At 44.7% G+C, this 11,277-nt stretch overlaps 1 protein-coding gene across 2 annotated transcripts; it reads left to right on the forward strand.

The window, feature by feature from the left end:
- Nucleotides 1-463: 463 nt before the first annotated feature.
- Pmaip1 (phorbol-12-myristate-13-acetate-induced protein 1) lies at nt 464-7,426 on the forward strand. Of its 2 annotated transcripts, none has more exons than XM_055622755.1 (3): nt 464-493; nt 2,855-3,013; nt 5,198-7,426. In XM_055622755.1, exons 2-3 carry the CDS (start codon nt 2,950-2,952, stop codon nt 5,299-5,301), a joined length of 168 nt encoding a protein of 55 aa, XP_055478730.1. In that variant the 5' UTR covers nt 464-493; nt 2,855-2,949; the 3' UTR covers nt 5,302-7,426. The 2 variants fall into 2 exon arrangements, with proteins under 2 accessions (XP_055478730.1, XP_055478728.1); XM_055622753.1 differs by having other exon boundaries at nt 467-663.
- The last annotated feature ends 3,851 nt before the right edge of the window (nt 7,427-11,277 follow it).

The following is an 11,277-nucleotide window of genomic DNA, read 5'->3' on the forward strand; positions in this document are numbered from 1 at the left end:
AAACTTTAAATCTCGAAACTTTTTTCCCTTCCCCATTCCTTTCCGGAGTTGTTTACGTTTGTCCCTAATTGGCGAAGAATAATAAAAGTCCCGGCGCCTGGCTTCACCCGCCCCCAACTTTCTTCCCAGTAAGGTTTCCTCAGCCACTCCCGGCGTGTGCCACAGCGGAGGACACGACCTCTCCGAGGCGATCTCTCCTCCCGCCTTCGTTTTTTAAGGAAGCAATTTAGGGGCTGAGCAGGACTCGCCCTCCTTGCGCCCCCCGCCGTGGGTTGGCGCCGCGCCGGTCTGCGGCTTGTCCCAGCAGGTTGCGCTCGGGGGCGTCTCGAGAACTGCTCCACTCCGCTCCCGCGGTACAGCCGCTCGCAGGGGCGGGGACACGGGGGGCGACGTCACATGACGTCACCTGGGAAGTCCCTATAAAACCCTGGAGCAGGCGTGGGGAGCCAGCCTTGAGAGAATTCCGGCGGCGGTCCTGCTTTGCAGAAGCTCGGTGCGTGTGGCCCGCCTGGCACCTGCGGTCCGTCTTGTGGGAGCCCGAGTTGTGTGGGAGCCCAGATTGGGGACCTCAGTCCCCCGTGCGCAGCGGAGATCGCCGCGGCGCCTGGGAGATGCCCCGGAGTCAGGCGCGTCAGAACGCGCCAGTGAACCCAGCTCGGGAAGGTACCCAGCAGTTCGGCCCGCGGACAGGATGGGGTTGAGGTCAGGGTCGAGGTCATGATCCGCGCTCGGGCCGGAATGTACGCGCGTGCATGTTCGGGCCAAATCGGCTCCCCGGCTCGTGCCTTCGACGCGTCTAGAAAGTTCTTTAGGGGCTTCTACCAGGAGTGTGGGCCTCAGGGGGAGCCCAGCGCAGCGTGTCATTGGGATGCAGGTGCATTTTAGGCCAGAATTCCCGTCTGTTCCGTGGGTCTCAACTTGCTCTTACCCAGGAACCAGGAGGAGAGGAGAAAAAAAAAAAAAAACTTGTGCAGGTCTTGCCCTGGAAGATGGCTTTCGCGGCAGGTGGGAGTGGGAGAGGCCTCCGGGCCTAGCACTTCCCTGACAGGCCCTCTTCCTTCCCAGACCATCTTTGAGAGCCCCCTTCATCTCGATTCCCACCGCCTCGCCTCCAACGCCAAGGAAGAGTAGTGTTCAAACCTCGGATTCTCTCAGCTCTCACACCCTGAACCCTTGGAGTCGTGGGGTTGAGACTCTGGTATCGGGAACCCTTTTAACTGTCCAGATTGGGAACGGCAGGAAAATCCGGGAGAATAGAATTTGGTCCACGACTCTTTCACCCGTCAACTCTTCCAGCCCCAGTCACTCACATGCAATTCTCCGTATCTGTTGAGGCTCCTCCCCCTTAAAATAAGTCTTAATCCAAGGTGACAGTCACCTGCTAAGGGGTTGCAGGCATACCGGTGTTTTACTCAGTCATAGGCTCCGTTTCTCCTATCGTTTTTATAAGGCCGGTGGGCAAGGCAGAGTGTTTACATTGCAAGTATGAGGGTGGAGAGCTGGAACCTGGATGGAAGACCTTTGCTCATCTTTTTGTGTGTGTGTGGGGGGGAGGGGTTCCAAGTGTTCGGACCATATTTCTGGAAGGTCCGACATGAGCGTGACATTGCCTATGACAGATTTATAGAGCAGCAGAGAGAATCCCGAGGTGTCACGTAGTGACTGTGTAGCGCCAATAAAAATACGCCGCCGGGCGGACCTGTCTCTAACTCCAGCGTTCAGGACGCCGGGGCAGAATTAGCCAGGACTGTATACTTTAAGGTTGGTCTCTGTTACGGAGTGAGACCTGACTCAAAAAAATCAGTTCTGCTCCCTAAATGGAGGTAGTAGGGACGAGGTGGAGCGCGAGGGTAGAGCTATTGCCCAGCCAGTCTGTGGCCCCGGGACCTTTGCGCTTCTTTCTACCCCTCCCCCCTTTGAGAAAGTACTGATCGCTCCTAGAAATCGCAGCTTCTCAATCTGTAAGCTGCGTTCAATGCATTTCACCTTAAAGAGTGTTTTGTGACTATTTCTGGAATTATTTGACTCTGAAACTCAGTAAAACGTGGTACACTATGGAATCTCTTAGGGCCACTGGTTTCGCTCAGCTCAGCCGTTACAGAAAATTTGTCTTAAAGTGGGTTCAAGAGCTTGTTTTATTTGTATTTGTAATATTTGATCCCATCTTGGAGGATAACAGAACATCCAGAATTGGTCTTTGAAATATTATTTTACAGTAGACCTATTGCATATTAATTTTACTTGTGACAGTGTTTCTTAATATCCAACCAGTTGAATTATTATCTAGCTATCAGAATGCCTAAATTCTATAAAGTAGTAAGACACGAATTTAACTTTTCTGCCTTTCTATAGATGTGATGAATTGGTACGGAATAGGCTTGTAGGAAAACGCTTGGTTTTAATTTATTTTAGGGACTGTAGACAATTACAGCAAAGTTGTATGGGTTTTATGGGAAAATATAAAAAAGTTTTTAATAGAGGGCCTAGTTGGGCACTGACACTTTGCCATTGGAAAAGCAGATCTACTTTAAAACGACACGTTTTTTTTTAGAAATTGACTTCTGTTCCCTGGCCAATCTTAAGTGAGAGATAAAAGGGAGACCTCCCTGGTTGGTTAGAGTGAATGTCTCCATTCTTAGCTTTTATTGAGCCGCCAGGGTTGGTGTGTGGGTGCACAAAATTCCAAGTCCTTTCTCACACTTGGGAAAACGGTGCGCCCAAATGGCACCCTGGGATGCTGGCTCGGTGGGTGTGCTAACTTGCAGGTCACGGTTTGGCTTGTTGTGAGTGTTAATTTCAAGGGGCGTTGTTTCTTATTTATTCATTCATTTATTTATTTATTTATTTATTTCAGAGCTAGCGCCCGAGTTCGCAGATCAGCTCAGGAAGATTGGAGACAAACTGTACTGCGCGTGGTGTGAACCTGACGTAACCGCGGTGCTGGCGGAGATGCCTGGCAAGAGAGCGCGAAAGAGCGCGGCGAGGAGCCCTAGCCCAACGCGGCTGCCAGCAGGTATGGGTCCCGGCGCTGCTGGGCTGCGGAGGGCGCTGCTGGGCTGCGGAGGCCGGGCTCAGTCCGTTAGAGCTCGCGCCCACCTGGCGCGTGCCTTAGGCACACCACAAGAAAGTTCTGGAAGCAGCAGCTTGCATGTTGCCAGGCTTCTCTTCTTCTGCACGTTGCCCATCTCCACGGAGGGGGTTGGGGGGCAGGCACGTGCTGTGGGCCACCCTAGACAAGTCACTGGGGCCTTCCCGAGGCCAGGCGACGTCCTGGGAGCTCAGCTCAGGGGACTGGTCACCCTGAATGCCCCTACCTCCAGGACTTGTTAGTTCTTAAGCGGCTTCTGGGCCCAGTTCTTCCACTCAAGGCTGTTTTCCCATTCAGGCACCCCACTGGGTGTCTGAATTCTGGAATCCAGGAGGCCTTCCTCCTTAGTTAGCATTTTAACTGTCCCTGTTGGAAAGGTCGGAGGGACAGATGGGTTTAGCTGGTGAGTAGGAAGGAGTTCTTTCTTTCTTTCTTTTCTTTTTTTTTTTTTTTTTTTTTTTTTTTGCATTGCTTTGTTCCTAATTTCATCACTTTTTTTGTCAGCCTACGGTGCCTTTTTCACCCCAGCTTGTGTGTGTGTGTGTGTGTGAATCTCATAAAATGTCAGCTGCTTAGGGGTTGGAAATCTCCGTAGGTCAGGCTGCTAATTCATCAAACATGTGCAGTAGCTCTTTTCGCTCTTCCATTTCTTAGCCCTGTAGGCCGTGTTAGAGGAGTGTTGAGTGCTGGTGTGACCATGGTTTAATTGGCCTTAATGAACTCTCTCAGGTGCCTGCTTGAATGGGAGAAGTTCTACCTTTTGGGAGTTTTATTCTTGTTTCTAAATTGAGTGCTAGATAGTGTTGGGTTGGGGGGGTTGTTTGTTTTGTCTTTTGGTCAGGGTCTCAAGCTGGCTTTGAACCAGTTAATGTAGCTGAAGATGACCTTGAGTTTCTGGTCCTCCTGTCTCTCTACCTCTGGGATTACATTATTCAACTGACCCATATCCTCAGCCCTAATTTTTCCCCTCCTTTTTGAGACAGTGGTTTTTTTTTTTTTTTTTTTTTTTTCATGTGGTACTGCCTGTCCTGGAACTAGCCCTGTAGACTAGCCTGGAACTCACAAGAGATCTGCCTGTCCTGCCTCTCAAGTGTTGAGATTAAAGGCATATTTTTTTAAACGACATTCAGCTAATTAATATACTTCAGTTCAAAAAAAATATGAGGGCTGGAGAGATGGCTCAGCGGTTAGGAGCACTGCCTGCTCTTCCAGAGGTCCTGAGTTCAGTTGCCAGCAACCAACCACTTGGTGGCTCACAACCATCTATACTGGCATGTCTGCATACATGCAGATAGAGCACTCATACTTTAAATAAATAAAATCTTAAAATAAAGGAAGAAAGAAAATATGGGAAAAATTATAAATATGGGAATCAAACTTTTTCCTTTACTCTTCTCATTAAAACCATGGATTGATACAGACTAGGCTTGTAGAAATAAACTGGCTTAGATAAAAAAGTAAATTTGAAAATTATTTTAGAAAGTGAGGCTTCAGTTCTAGCACTAGGAAGCAGAGGCAGGATTAGGAGTTCAAGCTATGCAGCATTCTGAAGGCTAGAGACTTTATTTCAAATCAGCAAAACAAGTTTGTCTTAAAGTGTAACTCCAACTTTACAATGAGATTTTATGATTCTTATGGGGAAAGCAAAAGAATTCCTAAAGGATATGTTTATATTTGCTTGTGGTGAGGGAGGAATGGAGCTATGACATACTGCCATTTGAAAAATCAAGTCCACTTCAAAATATCATGAGTTATTGGAATTTGACTTTTGTCCCCTGCCCAACCTTAAAAGAGAAAAGGATGACATCATGTTAAACGGCTGTGGGGTGACTAATGGTACTGCTGGTGAGTTTTTAATATACATAATTTCTTTATTTGGCAGAGAACTGACCTCATTGAGGGTGGTTTTAAAAAAATCAAAACAAATGCCTGTGCCCTTACCTGCCCTGTTTGTGTTTGTACTACCATGTTGGGAAGGTCAGGTGCCCTAAAGTTGAAGAAGTCTCAGAGAGCCTCAGCCTTGCACTTAGGCTGAATGTGAACTCTTGCTGATTTACAGTTGGGACTGATCTCCAAGTTAATTCTTTTTGTCTAACTTGTCTTTTTCAGATCTGGAAGACCAGTGTGCTCAACTCCGGAGAATTGGAGACAAACTGAATTTCCGGCAAAAACTTCTGAATTTTATTTCCAAGCTTTTTAGTTTAGTAACCTGAATTCTTCAAAAGCTTTTGCAAAAAGGGACCTCCTAGAAAGGAAGTTCCCCCAGCTGGTGCAGATGTCTGGTATTGGATGGACTTGTATGTGATGTTATGGAAAGGAATGAGGAGAAACACTCACTTGCTTTTGGTTCACTGAGCAGGGATGATGAATGAGATGGAAATGAATGTCTTCAGGAAAGTCTTCAAAAATCGTTCCTTGAGATGTGGTAACGTGAAACCACATTTATTTTAAAACAAGACTAGAGGAGTCGTGGAAATTTGAGAGTTGGTCTTCTGGCATTTCTGCCGAAGGTTGTTGTCAAGAGTAAGAGAAGGGGACACGGCAAATTATTTCAGTGGATGGGAGAAAGTAATTCAGTATTGCTTTATTGCTTCTTGCTTTTTCATAACTCCAGAACAATTTACAATATTTTGTTTCATCCACATCATCTTCTAAGAGAAAACATTTCATTTTTGACAACACTGAATGTTTTAGTAAAAACTGATTTTGTAGGTCACTACAAACTTGTGTCTGTTGAGATGACTTTTCAAGTGTGTTACTGTAACCGTTAACTGGAAAGTAAGGGAAAACTACCAAGTAACTGAAAAAAATTAGAAGTGTAGCAAGGTCACTTGGTGCCAGTAAAACGTTTGCAGATTGAATATTATGATAAAAAGAGAGTTTGGATTTTATGTAACCCGAGACAATGGAAAAACAAACTTTTAAAAGTTGATGCAATTAAAACTTAGTAAAAGATTCATAAGTTTCTAAAGTTTTTTAACCCTCCAAAAGTATTTCTTTTGTTTACTTGCTTGGGGGGGGTGGGGAGACAGGGTTCCTCTGTGTAGCCCTTGCTGTCCCAGAAGTCCCTTTCTAGACCAGGTTGGTATCAACTTTGCCTCCCGAGTGCTGTAAACGTGAAATTCAAACTACTCAATAGCAAATCAATCCTGGTTAACAGAGGCAAGAGACATTTCCAAAAAGGCAGATGGCCAACAGGTATGATTCAGAGAACTATAAACAAAAGCCACCATGAGGTGGTCTTGTAGTCTCTGGATTTGCCAGTTTTTGGAAATGAAATATAATAAACTTGTTAAGGACTTGAGAAAGAATTTTTGTATAGTTTGTTAGTATTGTAAGGTAGGACACTTAGTCTGTAAAATGACATTGAGGTTCCTTGAGAAGCTAAGACATGAACCACCTTAAACCCAGCCGTCCCGCTACTGAGTATATATGCAAAGGTGTTGAAATCTGTCTGCTGAAGGGATGTTTACTACATTTTTTAATTATTTGTATTAGCCAAGACAGTGAAACAACTGATCAAGGGCTGAAAGGACTTTAAAAGTGGGAACATAAACAAAATTGAATCTTAAAAAGCAGAAAACGTTATTTGTCAGACATGGATATTACATAACCCAGGCACCTCTACACACATCATTCTTCTATCATTCATATTGCGACAAAAATCAAAGTGAGCAAAAAGGAGTAAGATGGCTGGGGAGGGTATGGGAGACAAGAAAAGGGCCACATCAGTTTTAGGGTGCAAAACTAGAAGAGGGTTCTGATATTCCCTTATACAGGAAGACAACTACAATTCATGTGTATTTGATAGAAACTGAGTGGATGTGGCTTGTTCTGACCACAAGGCTATGATGCCTACCAGAAATGATGGGGTATGCATAATAATTGTTTGATCTTTTCCCAGGGTATCCATGTATTGAATCTCAACCCTGTAAACACACGTTTAATTTGTCAGTTAACTAAAACAAAAAGAAATGTCCAAAAAAGGAAATAATCTTATGATTGCATTTACCAGGATAATATTTTACATATTTAATAAGTTATTTTTTTTAGTTTGAGCATGTGTGTGTCACTTTCATTTTTGTTTTGAGACAAGGGTTTCATGAGCACATGAAGGGTGTCATGTGGCACATGGAGCTAGTCAGTTTGGAGATGTTACCTCAGCAGTTAGTGGGCCTTAGCATTAAGGTTGTTTACTTGGAAGATTTTTTTTTCTTTGAAGGTAGACATTTTGCCAATGGGTATTTATGGTCTGTGACTGTATTTATATGTATGTTTCTGAAGACTGACACTGTGGTCTGAACTATTAAATAAAGGTGGATACTGTAGCCACTATTCAAAAATGCCACCAGTCTTCCCGTGTGTTTTGTGTAAGTTAGGAAGCTTATCTTTAACACATGTATATCACCAGACAGCTGGTGTGGTGTGTGTGTGCGCGCCCGTGCGTGTGTACTTACACGCATGGGTATATGTTTGTGTGGGAAGGTGTGTAGCAGAGGTCAATAGTTCCTCCACATTTTTAAAGATATTATTGCATGTGTGTGGGTGTGCATGCTATGGTGCTTGTGTGGAGGTCAGAATGCCACTTTTTAATTAAAAAGTTACATTTTTTTATTTTTCTGTGTGGATGTGGTGATCCTTCATGTGTGGAGGTCAAAGGACAGTTATGGGAATCCGTCCTTTCCCTCACTCCACTTTGTGGATGCCAGGGATGGAATTCAATGCCCTTTTATCGTTGTCTGCTGAGTCACGTTGTTGGTCCACAGAGGACAGCTTTCAGGAGTTTCTTTCTCTCCATCAAGGTGGGTGTGACTAGCACTTTTACCAGTTGAGCCAGCTCCCTTAATTTTAGAAGCAGAACCTCAGTAAACTTTGAACTAGCTGGCCAGCAAGCCTCAGGCGCCCCCCTCTCAAGCCTTGGGACTTCAGGACCATGCTGCTATGCTCAGCTTTTATGCGAGTGCTAAAGATCTGAACTTTAAGCCCTCATGTTCTCAGTGTATGCAGTTTGGCAACTGAGCCGTCTTCCCAGGCCTAGGTCTTTGAACGCTTTATGTCTCACAGAACACTCTGAAAGAAACAACAAATATGGTAGCATATGCCTTTTTTCTTTAGCTTAAGAAAACAAAAAGCAGTTAAAAAGTGTTTTTACTTTTCCTTTTTTAACTTTTATCATTTATTACAATTATTCAGTTTGTAAGTTTTATTTTTTAATTTGATTTCATTATTACATTTGTCATTATTTAAAACTTTTCAAATTCCAAGTATCTTGATAATATTCTCTTCCCTTTCCCAAGTCCCTCTGGATCCTCTCCCTATCCCTACTGCTCAACTTTAAGTTCTTTCTCAAAAACAAAACAATAACAACAACAAAAACAACCTCTAAACCAAGAAAACAAAACCACAACCCAAAAGAAAAACAACTATCAAACTGTAACCAAATAAAAGCACACACAGACTGTGGAGTCCAATTATATGTTGGGCAACTACTGAACATGAGGCCTGCCCTGGGGTAGTTGATATACCCAGTGTCCCTTCATTGGAGAAAGCTAGTTTCCCCTCTCCTGGCAGTTAAAAGTGACAGTTCAGTTGTTAACCTTTACCCTAGTGGCTAGGTTTTCATTCATCTTTTAAAAAACATAACAAAATGAAAAATAAGATAAAAACTATCACATTGAAGTTGGACAAGATAAGCCGATAGAAGGAAAAGAGCCCCAGAGAAGGCACAAGAATTAGAGACCCACTCATTTGCAGAGTTGGGAATCCCATAAAAATACTACACTGGAAGCCATAATACATATGCAGAGGACTGGTGGGCCTGTACTTGCTGCTTCAGTCCCTGAGTTCATATGAGCTGTGCTCTTGTTGATTTAGAGGGCTGTGCTTTCTTAATATCCTCCATCCCTCTTGGCTCTTACGGTCTTTCTGCTTCATCTTTTGTGGATGTCGTGGGGGTGAGTAGAGGTGTTTCTCTGAGCTCTGGGGGGAGAGTTTTCATTCAGATATTTCTTTGGGGCTGAGGGTTCCAAAGTCTCTCTGCATAATGTTGGGCTGTGGCTCTCCATGTTTATGCCCATCTTCTACAGGAGGGAGCTTTTCTAAATGATAGCTGAATAAGGAACTGATCTATGAGTATAGCAGAATATCATTAGGAGTCATTTTCTCACTACTTTTCTTTTTCTTTTTTTAGATCATTATTATTTGGTTGTACCCTAGGCCCCTGAACTATCTAATCTCAGATTCCTGGTCACCCAGGGAAGTGTCATATATGGGTCCATCTTGTAAAGTGGGGCTTACGTCAAATCAGTTATCGGTTGGTTCCTCCCACAAGTTTTGTGCTACCATTGCCCTGGCATATCTTGTAGGAAGGACACCATAGAAGATAAAGGGTTTGTGACTGACTTGGTGTTTACGATTCTCTCTTGAGAGTGGGCACACACCTTTGATCTCAGCACTGGACATAGTTCAAGACTAGTCTGGTCTACACAGAGTTCAAGAGCTACATAAAGAGATATTCTGTCTTGAAAAACAAACAACAACAAAAGCAATAAAGGTAGAGCTGGATGTGGTGGCTCATGCCTTTAGCCCCAGCACTCAGGGGGGCGGAGGCAGGTGGATCACTGTGAGTCCGAGGCCAGCCTGGTCTACAAAGGGAGTCCAGGACACCCAAGGCTACACAGAGAAACCCTGTTTCTCTCTCTCACACAGACACAAAGTAATAAAAATAAAGCTCTCGGAGTGACTTACAGATGCCTTAAGCATAGTGGCCTAAGAAGTGTTGCCTCTAAACTCTTCCCTAACCTTGCCTTCCCACACAGCCGAGCTGCTGTGTGGTTCCAGTTGTGCTGACCTCATGCTTCTTCCTCTGCCTCCAGCGATAGCACTGCAAGGATTGCTTCATCCTAAACCAGTCATGTGCAGAAGGTAGGCATAACGGGGTGGCCTTCCCCTTTGAATGTGAGAACTAGGAAACAGACTCTCACACTAGAAGCCTTATCTTTACTCCACCTCTATCCTCAGAAAGTCTCATGATGGGGGGTGGGGGGGAGGAGTGTAAATTGCCCTCCTCTAAGTGGAAGTGAGGGGTGAAGAGTTGCAGGGAAAGGCCCAGGGAAAGCAGCCTCCTGAAGATTGGGACTGCTCTGCAGGAGGGGGCCTCCCATAGGAGTTGGTGTGCAGGACACTGAAAGAGAAGCTCCCGGCTTCAAAGCTCTTACAGCTAGAATTGTTTGTCAGAAGGAACAAGCCGAGACTTTGGCACAGAATGTACAAACTTGATATATGTGAGTTTTTGTTTGTGGGTGTATGTGTGTGAACATATGGGTGCCCTTGTGTGTGACTGTGGAGGCCAGAGGAGGTCCCACTGTTTGTCTTTTTCCTTTGAGGCAAGGTCTCTCACTGAGCCTGGAGCCAGAGAGTCCTAGCTATTCTCTTGTTTGTTAATACCTTCCACCCCTCTGTTTACATAGGTGCCGGCCTCCACACTCAGCTCTTCTTGCCTGTGCCTTTTCCGCTGAGGAAAAGTCCAGTCCTTTCTTTCATAGTTTTGAGTCTTAGTGTATAAACTCCAGATCTTCCTTCCTGCCTCAGCTTTTCCAGTGTTGGGTTGCAAGAATGGGACATACACCAGACCCTTTGAGAGATCAAAATTCTAATGCTTAAAATATTTCCAAAAGAGTCAGATTTGATGGCCCATGTCTGCTATCATATAACATATAAGGCAAGAGGATGGAGGAGCTCTAGCAGATCCTAGCATGGCAAACATGGAGCTGGCAGTCTTTGCCCTTCCTTCTCCTCTCCTCCTTGTAAATCATACATTACATGTCTAAACTAGCCACCAAGTTCTATTCTTTCTTATGCCAGGCTCATTCCTAAGGCTGATCACCAAGGTCCAGCTATCAAAGCAGTGAAGTCCAACAATCAAAAGCCCCCTTTTAGCTACCCTAGTTAACATGCCCAATCAAAATGAAACAAATCTCATCCTTTGTAAACTGCCATTTGCCTATGGGCCATATCTGTCTGCTCTCTATTCAGAGGCAGACCTTTGTCCCTCTGTGGCAAATACATTCCACCACCTCCCCACTCCCATTTCCTTCTCCCTTGTCCTGAGAAGTTGGTCTTGGTGTGTCCTGTGCCAACTCCAGTTCTTTCAATGGTAAGGTTAAGGCCAGCCTAGACCATTTATTCAT

Source organism: Psammomys obesus, unplaced genomic scaffold, assembly GCF_907164565.1.
Source record: "Psammomys obesus unplaced genomic scaffold, mPsaObe1.curated_primary_1811, whole genome shotgun sequence".
In the NCBI taxonomy this organism is placed as follows: domain Eukaryota; kingdom Metazoa; phylum Chordata; class Mammalia; order Rodentia; family Muridae; genus Psammomys; species Psammomys obesus.

Bases quoted from the DNA above. Each gene is read 5' to 3' on its own strand.
- Pmaip1 (XM_055622753.1), top strand. From the start codon at position 612: ATGCCCCGGAGTCAGGCGCGTCAGAACGCGCCAGTGAACCCAGCTCGG. The intron at 664-2,854 runs GTACCCAGCAGT...TATTTATTTCAG, and splicing joins AGTGAACCCAGCTCGGGAAG to AGCTAGCGCCCGAGTTCGCA. The intron at 3,014-5,197 runs GTATGGGTCCCG...TGTCTTTTTCAG, and splicing joins CCCAACGCGGCTGCCAGCAG to ATCTGGAAGACCAGTGTGCT.